Raw genomic sequence first — 16198 nt, forward strand, 5'->3', positions numbered from 1 at the left:
GTCTCTCCCCTATATACAGCATTATACATATATAGGACCAGTCTCTCCCCTATATACAGCACTATACATATATAGGACCGGTCTCTCCCCTATATACAGCACTATATACATATACACATCTGACTACAGCTTTCTCCTCACATCTGTCACTTCCCGCCTTTTTCTCTAGCCCCGCCTCTATATTATAATGACGTGCTCCTTCCATCACGTGACTATTACACACATTACGGAGTAGATAGGCGGGGCTTGTTAGCATACGGCGCCTTTTGGGGCGTGTCATGGGCTGTGACGTAGCCAATCAGAAGTCGCGAGATGCGGGACAACCGGAAGTGGTGGTGAAAGAAAAGTATGTGGAGAGCGGCGTGAGCGGAGCCATGGAGACGGGTGAGTGACCCGGGACTGGGCGGAGCCTGCTCATACACCGGAGACAGCGGAGACCTCGGGGCCGCACACACTGCGCACGGCATGACGGGAAATCCGTATACTAAACACTGGACCGCCAGTCATTGGCTGCTGCTCGTCACATGACTAGAGTTGTCTCTCCGCCCACTAATCGCTGCCTACTATATAAGGATCTGCTCAGCTATGCGGTGTGATATGAGGTAGTACCTGGACTGACCAGAGGGGGCGCCGTCGTACTGTACTGTACCCGGTGTACATGTCCTGACCGGAGGGGGCGCCGTCGCACTGTACTGTACCCGGTGTACATGTCCTGACCGGAGGGGGCGCCGTCGCACTGTACTGTACCCGGTGTACATGTCCTGACCGGAGGGGGCGCCGTCGCACTGTACTGTACCCGGTGTACATGTCCTGACCGGAGGGGGCGCCGTCGTACTGTACTGTACCCGGTGTACATGTCCTGACCGGAGGGGGCGCCGTCGTACTGTACTGTACCCGGTGTACATGTCCTGACCGGAGGGGGCGCCGTCGTACTGTACTGTACCCGGTGTACATGTCCTGACCGGAGGGGGCGCCGTCGTACTGTACTGTACCCGGTGTACATGTCCTGACCGGAGGGGGCGCCGTCGTACTGTACTGTACCCGGTGTACATGTCCTGACCGGAGGGGGCGCCGTCGTACTGTACTGTACCCGGTGTACATGTCCTGACCGGAGGGGGCGCCGTCGTACTGTACTGTACCGGGTGTACATGTCCTGACCGGAGGGGGCGCCGTCGTACTGTACTGTACCGGGTGTACATGTCCTGACCGGAGGGGGCGCCGTCGTACTGTACTGTACCGGGTGTACATGTCCTGACCGGAGGGGGCGCCGTCGTACTGTACTGTACCGGGTGTACATGTCCTGACCGGAGGGGGCGCCGTCGTACTGTACTGTACCGGGTGTACATGTCCTGACCGGAGGGGGCGCCGTCGTACTGTACTGTACCGGGTGTACATGTCCTGACCGGAGGGGGCGCCGTCGTACTGTACTGTACCGGGTGTACATGTCCTGACCGGAGGGGGCGCCGTCGTACTGTACTGTACCGGGTGTACATGTCCTGACCGGAGGGGGCGCCGTCGTACTGTACTGTACCGGGTGTACATGTCCTGACCGGAGGGGGCGCCGTCGTACTGTACTGTACCGGGTGTACATGTCCTGACCGGAGGGGGCGCCGTCGTACTGTACTGTACCGGGTGTACATGTCCTGACCGGAGGGGGCGCCGTCGTACTGTACTGTACCGGGTGTACATGTCCTGACCGGAGGGGGCGCCGTCGTACTGTACTGTACCGGGTGTACATGTCCTGACCGGAGGGGGCGCCGTCGTACTGTACTGTACCGGGTGTACATGTCCTGACCGGAGGGGGCGCCGTCGTACTGTACTGTACCGGGTGTACATGTCCTGACCGGAGGGGGCGCCGTCGTACTGTACTGTACCGGGTGTACATGTCCTGACCGGAGGGGGCGCCGTCGTACTGTACTGTACCGGGTGTACATGTCCTGACCGGAGGGGGCGCCGTCGTACTGTACTGTACCGGGTGTACATGTCCTGACCGGAGGGGGCGCCGTCGTACTGTACTGTACCGGGTGTACATGTCCTGACCGGAGGGGGCGCCGTCGTACTGTACTGTACCGGGTGTACATGTCCTGACCGGAGGGGGCGCCGTCGTACTGTACTGTACCGGGTGTACATGTCCTGACCGGAGGGGGCGCCGTCGTACTGTACTGTACCGGGTGTACATGTCCTGACCGGAGGGGGCGCCGTCGTACTGTACTGTACCGGGTGTACATGTCCTGACCGGAGGGGGCGCCGTCGTACTGTACTGTACCGGGTGTACATGTCCTGACCGGAGGGGGCGCCGTCGTACTGTACTGTACCGGGTGTACATGTCCTGACCGGAGGGGGCGCCGTCGTACTGTACTGTACCGGGTGTACATGTCCTGACCGGAGGGGGCGCCGTCGTACTGTACTGTACCGGGTGTACATGTCCTGACCGGAGGGGGCGCCGTCGTACTGTACTGTACCGGGTGTACATGTCCTGACCGGAGGGGGCGCCGTCGTACTGTACTGTACCGGGTGTACATGTCCTGACCGGAGGGGGCGCCGTCGTACTGTACTGTACCGGGTGTACATGTCCTGACCGGAGGGGGCGCCGTCGTACTGTACTGTACCGGGTGTACATGTCCTGACCGGAGGGGGCGCCGTCGTACTGTACTGTACCGGGTGTACATGTCCTGACCGGAGGGGGGCGCCGTCGTACTGTACTGTACCGGGTGTACATGTCCTGACCGGAGGGGGCGCCGTCGTACTGTACTGTACCGGGTGTACATGTCCTGACCGGAGGGGGCGCCGTCGTACTGTACTGTACCGGGTGTACATGTCCTGACCGGAGGGGGCGCCGTCGTACTGTACTGTACCGGGTGTACATGTCCTGACCGGAGGGGGCGCCGTCGTACTGTACTGTACCGGGTGTACATGTCCTGACCGGAGGGGGCGCCGTCGTACTGTACTGTACCGGGTGTACATGTCCTGACCGGAGGGGGCGCCGTCGTACTGTACTGTACCGGGTGTACATGTCCTGACCGGAGGGGGGCGCCGTCGTACTGTACTGTACCGGGTGTACATGTCCTGACCGGAGGGGGCGCCGTCGTACTGTACTGTACCGGGTGTACATGTCCTGACCGGAGGGGGCGCCGTCGTACTGTACTGTACCGGGTGTACATGTCCTGACCGGAGGGGGCGCCGTCGTACTGTACTGTACCGGGTGTACATGTCCTGACCGGAGGGGGCGCCGTCGTACTGTACTGTACCGGGTGTACATGTCCTGACCGGAGGGGGCGCCGTCGTACTGTACTGTACCGGGTGTACATGTCCTGACCGGAGGGGGCGCCGTCGTACTGTACTGTACCGGGTGTACATGTCCTGACCGGAGGGGGCGCCGTCGTACTGTACTGTACCGGGTGTACATGTCCTGACCGGAGGGGGCGCCGTCGTACTGTACTGTACCGGGTGTACATGTCCTGACCGGAGGGGGCGCCGTCGTACTGTACTGTACCGGGTGTACATGTCCTGACCGGAGGGGGCGCCGTCGTACTGTACTGTACCGGGTGTACATGTCCTGACCGGAGGGGGCGCCGTCGTACTGTACTGTACCGGGTGTACATGTCCTGACCGGAGGGGGCGCCGTCGTACTGTACTGTACCGGGTGTACATGTCCTGACCGGAGGGGGCGCCGTCGTACTGTACTGTACCGGGTGTACATGTCCTGACCGGAGGGGGCGCCGTCGTACTGTACTGTACCGGGTGTACATGTCCTGACCGGAGGGGGCGCCGTCGTACTGTACTGTACCGGGTGTACATGTCCTGACCGGAGGGGGCGCCGTCGTACTGTACTGTACCGGGTGTACATGTCCTGACCGGAGGGGGCGCCGTCGTACTGTACTGTACCGGGTGTACATGTCCTGACCGGAGGGGGCGCCGTCGTACTGTACTGTACCGGGTGTACATGTCCTGACCGGAGGGGGCGCCGTCGTACTGTACTGTACCGGGTGTACATGTCCTGACCGGAGGGGGCGCCGTCGTACTGTACTGTACCGGGTGTACATGTCCTGACCGGAGGGGGCGCCGTCGTACTGTACTGTACCGGGTTGTACATGTCCTGACCGGAGGGGGCGCCGTCGTACTGTACTGTACCGGGTGTACATGTCCTGACCGGAGGGGGCGCCGTCGTACTGTACTGTACCGGGTGTACATGTCCTGACCGGAGGGGGCGCCGTCGTACTGTACTGTACCGGGTGTACATGTCCTGACCGGAGGGGGCGCCGTCGTACTGTACTGTACCGGGTGTACATGTCCTGACCGGAGGGGGCGCCGTCGTACTGTACTGTACCGGGTGTACATGTCCTGACCGGAGGGGGCGCCGTCGTACTGTACTGTACCGGGTGTACATGTCCTGACCGGAGGGGGCGCCGTCGTACTGTACTGTACCCGGTGTACATGTCCTGACCGGAGGGGGCGCCGTCGTACTGTACTGTACCGGGTGTACATGTCCTGACCGGAGGGGGCGCCGTCGTACTGTACTGTACCCGGTGTACATGTCCTGACCGGAGGGGGCGCCGTCGTACTGTACTGTACCCGGTGTACATGTCCTGACCGGAGGGGGCGCCGTCGTACTGTACTGTACCCGGTGTACATGTCCTGACCGGAGGGGGCGCCGTCGTACTGTACTGTACCCGGTGTACATGTCCTGACCGGAGGGGGCGCCGTCGTACTGTACTGTACCCGGTGTACATGTCCTGACCGGAGGGGGCGCCGTCGTACTGTACTGTACCCGGTGTACATGTCCTGACCGGAGGGGGCGCCGTCGTACTGTACTGTACCCGGTGTACATGTCCTGACCGGAGGGGGCGCCGTCGTACTGTACTGTACCCGGTGTACATGTCCTGACCGGAGGGGGCGCCGTCGTACTGTACTGTACCCGGTGTACATGTCCTGACCGGAGGGGGCGCCGTCGTACTGTACTGTACCCGGTGTACATGTCCTGACCGGAGGGGGCGCCGTCGTACTGTACTGTACCCGGTGTACATGTCCTGACCGGAGGGGGCGCCGTCGTACTGTACTGTACCCGGTGTACATGTCCTGACCGGAGGGGGGCGCCGTCGTACTGTACTGTACCCGGTGTACATGTCCTGACCGGAGGGGGCGCCGTCGCACTGTACTGTACCCGGTGTACATGTCCTGACCGGAGGGGGCGCCGTCGCACTGTACTGTACCCGGTGTACATGTCCTGACCGGAGGGGGCGCCGTCGCACTGTACTGTACCCGGTGTACATGTCCTGACCGGAGGGGGCGCCGTCGCACTGTACTGTACCCGGTGTACATGTCCTGACCGGAGGGGGCGCCGTCGCACTGTACTGTACCCGGTGTACATGTCCTGACCGGAGGGGGCGCCGTCGCACTGTACTGTACCCGGTGTACATGTCCTGACCGGAGGGGGCGCCGTCGCACTGTACTGTACCCGGTGTACATGTCCTGACCGGAGGGGGCGCCGTCGCACTGTACTGTACCCGGTGTACATGTCCTGACCGGAGGGGGCGCCGTCGCACTGTACTGTACCCGGTGTACATGTCCTGACCGGAGGGGGCGCCGTCGCACTGTACTGTACCCGGTGTACATGTCCTGACCGGAGGGGGCGCCGTCGCACTGTACTGTACCCGGTGTACATGTCCTGACCGGAGGGGGCGCCGTCGCACTGTACTGTACCCGGTGTACATGTCCTGACCGGAGGGGGCGCCGTCGCACTGTACTGTACCCGGTGTACATGTCCTGACCGGAGGGGGCGCCGTCGCACTGTACTGTACCCGGTGTACATGTCCTGACCGGAGGGGGCGCCGTCGCACTGTACTGTACCCGGTGTACATGTCCTGACCGGAGGGGGCGCCGTCGCACTGTACTGTACCCGGTGTACATGTCCTGACCGGAGGGGGCGCCGTCGCACTGTACTGTACCCGGTGTACATGTCCTGACCGGAGGGGGCGCCGTCGCACTGTACTGTACCCGGTGTACATGTCCTGACCGGAGGGGGGCGCCGTCGCACTGTACTGTACCCGGTGTACATGTCCTGACCGGAGGGGGCGCCGTCGCACTGTACTGTACCCGGTGTACATGTCCTGACCGGAGGGGGCGCCGTCGCACTGTACTGTACCCGGTGTACATGTCCTGACCGGAGGGGGCGCCGTCGCACTGTACTGTACCCGGTGTACATGTCCTGACCGGAGGGGGCGCCGTCGCACTGTACTGTACCCGGTGTACATGTCCTGACCGGAGGGGGCGCCGTCGCACTGTACTGTACCCGGTGTACATGTCCTGACCGGAGGGGGCGCCGTCGCACTGTACTGTACCCGGTGTACATGTCCTGACCGGAGGGGGCGCCGTCGCACTGTACTGTACCCGGTGTACATGTCCTGACCGGAGGGGGCGCCGTCGCACTGTACTGTACCCGGTGTACATGTCCTGACCGGAGGGGGCGCCGTCGCACTGTACTGTACCCGGTGTACATGTCCTGACCGGAGGGGGCGCCGTCGCACTGTACTGTACCCGGTGTACATGTCCTGACCGGAGGGGGCGCCGTCGCACTGTACTGTACCCGGTGTACATGTCCTGACCGGAGGGGGGCGCCGTCGCACTGTACTGTACCCGGTGTACATGTCCTGACCGGAGGGGGCGCCGTCGCACTGTACTGTACCCGGTGTACATGTCCTGACCGGAGGGGGCGCCGTCGCACTGTACTGTACCCGGTGTACATGTCCTGACCGGAGGGGGCGCCGTCGCACTGTACTGTACCCGGTGTACATGTCCTGACCGGAGGGGGCGCCGTCGCACTGTACTGTACCCGGTGTACATGTCCTGACCGGAGGGGGGCGCCGTCGCACTGTACTGTACCCGGTGTACATGTCCTGACCGGAGGGGGCGCCGTCGCACTGTACTGTACCCGGTGTACATGTCCTGACCGGAGGGGGCGCCGTCGCACTGTACTGTACCCGGTGTACATGTCCTGACCGGAGGGGGCGCCGTCGCACTGTACTGTACCCGGTGTACATGTCCTGACCGGAGGGGGCGCCGTCGCACTGTACTGTACCCGGTGTACATGTCCTGACCGGAGGGGGCGCCGTCGCACTGTACTGTACCCGGTGTACATGTCCTGACCGGAGGGGGCGCCGTCGCACTGTACTGTACCCGGTGTACATGTCCTGACCGGAGGGGGCGCCGTCGCACTGTACTGTACCCGGTGTACATGTCCTGACCGGAGGGGGCGCCGTCGCACTGTACTGTACCCGGTGTACATGTCCTGACCGGAGGGGGCGCCGTCGCACTGTACTGTACCCGGTGTACATGTCCTGACCGGAGGGGGCGCCGTCGCACTGTACTGTACCCGGTGTACATGTCCTGACCGGAGGGGGCGCCGTCGCACTGTACTGTACCCGGTGTACATGTCCTGACCGGAGGGGGCGCCGTCGCACTGTACTGTACCCGGTGTACATGTCCTGACCGGAGGGGGCGCCGTCGCACTGTACTGTACCCGGTGTACATGTCCTGACCGGAGGGGGCGCCGTCGCACTGTACTGTACCCGGTGTACATGTCCTGACCGGAGGGGGCGCCGTCGCACTGTACTGTACCCGGTGTACATGTCCTGACCGGAGGGGGCGCCGTCGCACTGTACTGTACCCGGTGTACATGTCCTGACCGGAGGGGGCGCCGTCGCACTGTACTGTACCCGGTGTACATGTCCTGACCGGAGGGGGGCGCCGTCGCACTGTACTGTACCCGGTGTACATGTCCTGACCGGAGGGGGCGCCGTCGCACTGTACTGTACCCGGTGTACATGTCCTGACCGGAGGGGGCGCCGTCGCACTGTACTGTACCCGGTGTACATGTCCTGACCGGAGGGGGCGCCGTCGCACTGTACTGTACCCGGTGTACATGTCCTGACCGGAGGGGGCGCCGTCGCACTGTACTGTACCCGGTGTACATGTCCTGACCGGAGGGGGCGCCGTCGCACTGTACTGTACCCGGTGTACATGTCCTGACCGGAGGGGGCGCCGTCGCACTGTACTGTACCCGGTGTACATGTCCTGACCGGAGGGGGCGCCGTCGCACTGTACTGTACCCGGTGTACATGTCCTGACCGGAGGGGGCGCCGTCGCACTGTACTGTACCCGGTGTACATGTCCTGACCGGAGGGGGCGCCGTCGCACTGTACTGTACCCGGTGTACATGTCCTGACCGGAGGGGGCGCCGTCGCACTGTACTGTACCCGGTGTACATGTCCTGACCGGAGGGGGCGCCGTCGCACTGTACTGTACCCGGTGTACATGTCCTGACCGGAGGGGGCGCCGTCGCACTGTACTGTACCCGGTGTACATGTCCTGACCGGAGGGGGCGCCGTCGCACTGTACTGTACCCGGTGTACATGTCCTGACCGGAGGGGCGCCGTCGCACTGTACTGTACCCGGTGTACATGTCCTGACCGGAGGGGGCGCCGTCGCACTGTACTGTACCCGGTGTACATGTCCTGACCGGAGGGGGCGCCGTCGCACTGTACTGTACCCGGTGTACATGTCCTGACCGAGGGGGCGCCGTCGCACTGTACTGTACCCGGTGTACATGTCCTGACCGGAGGGGGCGCCGTCGCACTGTACTGTACCCGGTGTACATGTCCTGACCGGAGGGGGCGCCGTCGCACTGTACTGTACCCGGTGTACATGTCCTGACCGGAGGGGGCGCCGTCGCACTGTACTGTACCCGGTGTACATGTCCTGACCGGAGGGGGCGCCGTCGCACTGTACTGTACCCGGTGTACATGTCCTGACCGGAGGGGGCGCCGTCGCACTGTACTGTACCCGGTGTACATGTCCTGACCGGAGGGGGCGCCGTCGCACTGTACTGTACCCGGTGTACATGTCCTGACCGGAGGGGGCGCCGTCGCACTGTACTGTACCCGGTGTACATGTCCTGACCGGAGGGGGCGCCGTCGCACTGTACTGTACCCGGTGTACATGTCCTGACCGGAGGGGGCGCCGTCGCACTGTACTGTACCCGGTGTACATGTCCTGACCGGAGGGGGCGCCGTCGCACTGTACTGTACCCGGTGTACATGTCCTGACCGGAGGGGGCGCCGTCGCACTGTACTGTACCCGGTGTACATGTCCTGACCGGAGGGGGCGCCGTCGCACTGTACTGTACCCGGTGTACATGTCCTGACCGGAGGGGGCGCCGTCGCACTGTACTGTACCCGGTGTACATGTCCTGACCGGAGGGGGCGCCGTCGCACTGTACTGTACCCGGTGTACATGTCCTGACCGGAGGGGGCGCCGTCGCACTGTACTGTACCCGGTGTACATGTCCTGACCGGAGGGGGGCGCCGTCGCACTGTACTGTACCCGGTGTACATGTCCTGACCGGAGGGGGCGCCGTCGCACTGTACTGTACCCGGTGTACATGTCCTGACCAGGGGGGGCGCCGTCACACTGTACTGTACCTGGAGTAAAGCTCTATTTTACAACCGACATTCAGCAGTGTAGAAATATGGCTGGGCTGCTGTGGAAACTGGATTAATGCTCTGATGTGTGATAGTGTGCTGTGCCGTGTATCTAATCCCCTGATGTGTGATGGTACATGCTGAATTACGTATCTAATCCTCTGGCGTGTGATACTGCGTGCAGACATGCGTGTATCTATTCCTCTGATGCGTGTATCTCAGTTTGGATATCAGTGTTGGGTTGTGTATGTGGAGTGACCGTGTGTATGGCAGTTGTAATATGAGTGAAAGACTTGCAGGTTCGTATTGGCTAATGGGGGACAATGTTTTGGGAAAGCTGTGTCTCTGGAATGGTACGTTCGAGAGCGTGGACACCCAACCTAAAACCTTCCCGGACACCTGAGGTATCTGTGTGCCAAATTTGGTGAAGATCGGTCCAGTCGTTTGGTCGCGCATAAAGAACAGACAGACGGTGTATATATATATGAGTTTCTGTCTGTTCTTTATGCACCTTGGTGGAGGGACCATCACCGGTCCTACTGGACCCTAGACTACCTGACACCCCGCCCTCAGTATGTGAGAGCCCAGGACTGTGAGTCTGACACTGTGATCTGTAGTACGAGGGCACCACAAGCTCCAGCTCTGACACTGTGATCTGTAGTACGGGGGCACCACAAGGTCCAGCTCTGACACTGTGATCTGTAGTACGGGGGCACCACAAGGTCCAGCTCTGACACTGTGATCTGTAGTACGAGGGCACCACAAGGTCCAGCTCTGACACTGTGATCTGTAGTACGAGGGCACCACAAGGTCCAGCTCTGACACTGTGATCTGTAGTACGAGGGCACCACAAGGTCCAGCTCTGACACTGTGATCTGTAGTACGAGGGCACCACAAGGTCCAGCTCTGACACTGTGATCTGTAGTACGAGGGCACCACAAGCTCCAGCTCTGACACTGTGATCTGTAGTACGGGGGCACCACAAGCTCCAGCTCTGACACTGTGATCTGTAGTACGGGGGCACCACAAGGTCCAGCTCTGACACTGTGATCTGTAGTACGAGGGCACCACAAGCTCTGTAGTACGAGGGCACCACAAGGTCCAGCTCTGACACTGTGATCTGTAGTACGGGGGCACCGCAAGCTCCAGCTCTGACACTGTGATCTGTAGTACGGGGGCACCACAAGCTCCAGCTCTGACACTGTGATCTGTAGTACGAGGGCGCCACAAGGTCCAGCTCTGACACTGTGATCTGTAGTACGGGGGCGCCACAAGGTCCAGCTCTGACACTGTGATCTGTAGTACGAGGGCACCACAAGGTCCAGCTCTGACACTGTGATCTGTAGTACGAGGGCACCACAAGGTCCAGCTCTGACACTGTGATCTGTAGTACGGGGGCGCCACAAGGTCCAGCTCTGACACTGTGATCTGTAGTACGAGGGCACCACAAGGTCCAGCTCTGACACTGTGATCTGTAGTACGAGGGCACCACAAGGTCCAGCTCTGACACTGTGATCTGTAGTACGGGGGCGCCACAAGGTCCAGCTCTGACACTGTGATCTGTAGTACGGGGGCGCCACAAGGTCCAGCTCTGACACTGTGATCTGTAGTACGAGGGCGCCACAAGGTCCAGCTCTGACACTGTGATCTGTAGTACGAGGGCACCACAAGCTCCAGCTCTGACACTGTGATCTGTAGTACGGGGGCACCACAAGGTCCAGCTCTGATACTGTGATCTGTAGTACGGGGACACCACAAGGTCCAGCTCTGACACTGTGATCTGTAGTACGAGGGCACCACAAGGTCCAGCTCTGACACTGTGATCTGTAGTACGAGGGCACCACAAGCTCCAGCTCTGACACTGTGATCTGTAGTACGAGGGCGCCACAAGCTCCAGCTCTGACACTGTGATCTGTAGTACGGGGGCGCCACAAGGTCCAGCTCTGACACTGTGATCTGTAGTACGGGGGCGCCACAAGGTCCAGCTCTGACACTGTGATCTGTAGTACGAGGGCGCCACAAGGTCCAGCTCTGACACTGTGATCTGTAGTACGAGGGCACCACAAGGTCCAGCTCTGACACTGTGATCTGTAGTACGAGGGCACCACAAGCTCCAGCTCTGACACTGTGATCTGTAGTACGAGGGCACCACAAGCTCCAGCTCTGACACTGTGATCTGTAGTACGGGGGCGCCACAAGGTCCAGCTCTGACACTGTGATCTGTAGTACGGGGGCGCCACAAGGTCCAGCTCTGACACTGTGATCTGTAGTACGAGGGCACCACAAGCTCCAGCTCTGACAGTGTGATCTGTAGTACGAGGGCACCACAAGGTCCAGCTCTGACACTGTGATCTGTAGTACGGGGGCACCACAAGCTCCAGCTCTGACACTGTGATCTGTAGTACGGGGGCACCACAAGCTCCAGCTCTGACACTGTGATCTGTAGTACGGGGGCACCACAAGCTCCAGCTCTGACACTGTGATCTGTAGTACGGGGGCACCACAAGGTCCAGCTCTGACACTGTGATCTGTAGTACGGGGGCACCACAAGGTCCAGCTCTGATACTGTGATCTGTAGTACGGGGGCACCACAAGCTCCAGCTCTGACACTGTGATCTGTAGTACGGGGGCGCCACAAGCTCCAGCTCTGACACTGTGATCTGTAGTACGGGGACACCACAAGCTCCAGCTCTGACACTGTGATCTGTAGTACGGGGGCACCACAAGCTCCAGCTCTGACACTGTGATCTGTAGTACGAGGGCACCACAAGCTCCAGCTCTGACACTGTGATCTGTAGTACGGGGGCACCACAAGCTCCAGCTCTGACACTGTGATCTGTAGTACGGGGGCACCACAAGGTCCAGCTCTGACACTGTGATCTGTAGTACGGGGGCACCACAAGCTCCAGCTCTGACACTGTGATCTGTAGTACGGGGGCACCACAAGCTCCAGCTCTGACACTGTGATCAGTAGTACGGGGGCACCACAAGCTCCAGCTCTGACACTGTGATCTGTAGTACGGGGGCACCACAAGGTCCAGCTCTGACACTGTGATCTGTAGTACGAGGGCACCACAAGCTCCAGCTCTGACACTGTGATCTGTAGTACGAGGGCACCACAAGCTCCAGCTCTGACACTGTGATCTGTAGTACGAGGGCACCACAAGGTCCAGCTCTGACACTGTGATCTGTAGTACGAGGGCACCACAAGCTCCAGCTCTGACACTGTGATCTGTAGTACGGGGGCACCACAAGCTCCAGCTCTGACACTGTGATCTGTAGTACGGGGGCACCACAAGGTCCAGCTCTGACACTGTGATCTGTAGTACGGGGGCACCACAAGGTCCAGCTCTGATACTGTGATCTGTAGTACGAGGGCACCACAAGGTCCAGCTCTGACACTGTGATCTGTAGTACGGGGGCACCACAAGCTCCAGCTCTGACACTGTGATCTGTAGTACGAGGGCACCACAAGGTCCAGCTCTGACACTGTGATCTGTAGTACGGGGGCACCACAAGCTCCAGCTCTGACACTGTGATCTGTAGTACGGGGGCACCACAAGCTCCAGCTCTGACACTGTGATCTGTAGTACGGGGGCACCACAAGCTCCAGCTCTGACACTGTGATCTGTAGTACGGGGGCACCACAAGGTCCAGCTCTGACACTGTGATCTGTAGTACGAGGGCACCACAAGCTCCAGCTCTGACACTGTGATCTGTAGTACGGGGGCACCACAAGGTCCAGCTCTGACACTGTGATCTGTAGTACGGGGGCACCACAAGGTCCAGCTCTGACACTGTGATCTGTAGTACGGGGGCACCACAAGCTCCAGCTCTGACACTGTGATCTGTAGTACGGGGGCACCACAAGGTCCAGCTCTGACACTGTGATCTGTAGTACGGGGGCACCACAAGCTCCAGCTCTGACACTGTGATCTGTAGTACGGGGGCACCACAAGCTCCAGCTCTGACACTGTGATCTGTAGTACGGGGGCACCACAAGGTCCAGCTCTGACACTGTGATCTGTAGTACGAGGGCACCACAAGGTCCAGCTCTGACACTGTGATCTGTAGTACGAGGGCACCACAAGGTCCAGCTCTGACACTGTTATCTGTAGTACGGGGGCACCACAAGGTCCAGCTCTGACACTGTGATCTGTAGTACGAGGGCACCACAAGGTCCAGCTCTGATACTGTGATCTGTAGTACGAGGGCACCACAAGCTCCAGCTCTGACACTGTGATCTGTAGTACGGGGGCACCACAAGCTCCAGCTCTGACACTGTGATCTGTAGTACGGGGGCACCACAAGGTCCAGCTCTGACACTGTGATCTGTAGTACGAGGGCACCACAAGGTCCAGCTCTGACACTGTGATCTGTAGTACGAGGGCACCACAAGGTCCAGCTCTGACACTGTTATCTGTAGTACGGGGGCACCACAAGGTCCAGCTCTGACACTGTGATCTGTAGTACGAGGGCACCACAAGGTCCAGCTCTGATACTGTGATCTGTAGTACGAGGGCACCACAAGCTCCAGCTCTGACACTGTGATCTGTAGTACGAGGGCACCACAAGGTCCAGCTCTGACACTGTGATCTGTAGTACGAGGGCGCCACAAGGTCCAGCTCTGACACTGTGATCTGTAGTACGAGGGCACCACAAGGTCCAGCTCTGACACTGTTATCTGTAGTACGGGGGCACCACAAGGTCCAGCTCTGACACTGTGATCTGTAGTACGAGGGCACCACAAGCTCCAGCTCTGACACTGTGATCTGTAGTACGAGGGCACCACAAGGTCCAGCTCTGACACTGTGATCTGTAGTACGGGGGCACCACAAGCTCCAGCTCTGACACTGTGATCTGTAGTACGAGGGCACCACAAGGTCCAGCTCTGACACTGTGATCTGTAGTACGAGGGCACCACAAGCTCCAGCTCTGACACTGTGATCTGTAGTACGGGGGCACCACAAGGTCCAGCTCTGACACTGTGATCTGTAGTACGGGGGCACCACAAGGTCCAGCTCTGACACTGTGATCTGTAGTACGAGGGCACCACCAGCTCCAGCTCTGACACTGTGATCTGTAGTACGAGGGCGCCACAAGCTCCAGCTCTGACACTGCGATCTGTAGTACGGGGGCACCACAAGCTCCAGCTCTGACACTGCGATCTGTAGTACGAGGGCACCACAAGCTCCAGCTCTGATACTGTGATCTGTAGTACGGGGGCACCACAAGGTCCAGCTCTGACACTGTGATCTGTAGTACGGGGACACCACAAGCTCCAGCTCTGACACTGTGATCTGTAGTACGGGGGCACCACAAGGTCCAGCTCTGACACTGCGATCTGTAGTACGGGGGCACCACAAGGTCCAGCTCTGATACTGTGATCTGTAGTACGAGGGCACCACAAGCTCCAGCTCTGATACTGTGATCTGTAGTACGGGGGCACCACAAGGTCCAGCTCTGACACTGTGATCTGTAGTACGAGGGCACCACAAGCTCCAGCTCTGACACTGTGATCTGTAGTACGGGGGCACCACAAGGTCCAGCTCTGACACTGTGATCTGTAGTACGGGGGCACCACAAGGTCCAGCTCTGATACTGTGATCTGTAGTACGAGGGCACCACAAGCTCCAGCTCTGACACTGTGATCTGTAGTACGAGGGCACCACAAGCTCCAGCTCTGACACTGTGATCTGTAGTACGAGGGCACCACAAGCTCCAGCTCTGATACTGTGATCTGTAGTACGGGGACACCACAAGGTCCAGCTCTGACACTGTGATCTGTAGTACGGGGGCACCACAAGGTCAAGCTCTGATACTGTGATCTGTAGTACGAGGGCACCACAAGCTCCAGCTCTGACACTGTGATCTGTAGTACGAGGGCACCACAAGCTCCAGCTCTGACAACTGTGATCTGTAGTACGGGGCACCACAAGCTCCAGCTCTGACACTGTGATCTGTAGTACGGGGGCACCACAAGGTCCAGCTCTGACACTGTGATCTGTAGTACGGGGGCACCACAAGGTCCAGCTCTGACACTGTGATCTGTAGTACGGGGGACACCACAAGGTCCAGCTCTGACACTGTGATCTGTAGTACGGGGCACCACAAGGTCCAGCTCTGACACTGTGATCTGTAGTACGGGGGCACCACAAGGTCCAGCTCTGACACTGTGATCTGTAGTACGGGGACACCACAAGGTCCAGCTCTGACACTGTGATCTGTAGTACGGGGCACCACAAGCTCCAGCTCTGACACTGTGATCTGTAGTACGGGGGCACCACAAGCTCCAGCTCTGACACTGATCTGTAGTACGGGGCCACAAGTCCAGCTCTGACACTGTGATCTGTACGTGACAAGGTCGGCACAGGCCTGACACTGTGATCTGTAGTACGGGGGCACACAGGCAGCAAGGACGTCCAGCTCTGACACTGTGATCTGTAGTACGAGGGCACCACAAGCTCCAGCTCTGACACTGTGGTAGTACGAGGGCACCACAAGCTCCAGCTCTGACACTGTGATCTGTAGTACGAGGGCACCACAAGGTCCAGCTCTGACACTGTGATCTGTAGTACGAGGGCACCACAAGCTCCAGCTCTGACACTGTGATCTGTAGTACGGGGGCACCACAAGCTCCAGCTCTGACACTGTGATCTGTAGTACGGGGGCACCACAAGGTCCAGCTCTGACACTGTGATCTGTAGTACGGGGGCACCACA

The 16198-nt window shown here is 60.0% G+C and overlaps 1 protein-coding gene across 1 annotated transcript in view; it reads left to right on the forward strand.

Annotated features, from left to right (window-relative positions):
• The first annotated feature begins 303 nt into the window (after nucleotides 1-303).
• The window catches only part of TTC31 (tetratricopeptide repeat domain 31), a 31418-nt gene continuing 15523 nt past the window's right edge, over nucleotides 304-16198 (forward strand). Inside the window, exon 1 of the mRNA XM_075261280.1 lies at nucleotides 304-384. Coding sequence (XP_075117381.1) covers nucleotides 375-384 — 10 coding nt within the window. The 5' untranslated portion in view covers nucleotides 304-374. The remainder of the gene's footprint in view (nucleotides 385-16198) is intronic.

Source organism: Leptodactylus fuscus, unplaced genomic scaffold (assembly GCF_031893055.1).
Source record: "Leptodactylus fuscus isolate aLepFus1 unplaced genomic scaffold, aLepFus1.hap2 HAP2_SCAFFOLD_102, whole genome shotgun sequence".
NCBI classification, from domain to species: domain Eukaryota; kingdom Metazoa; phylum Chordata; class Amphibia; order Anura; family Leptodactylidae; genus Leptodactylus; species Leptodactylus fuscus.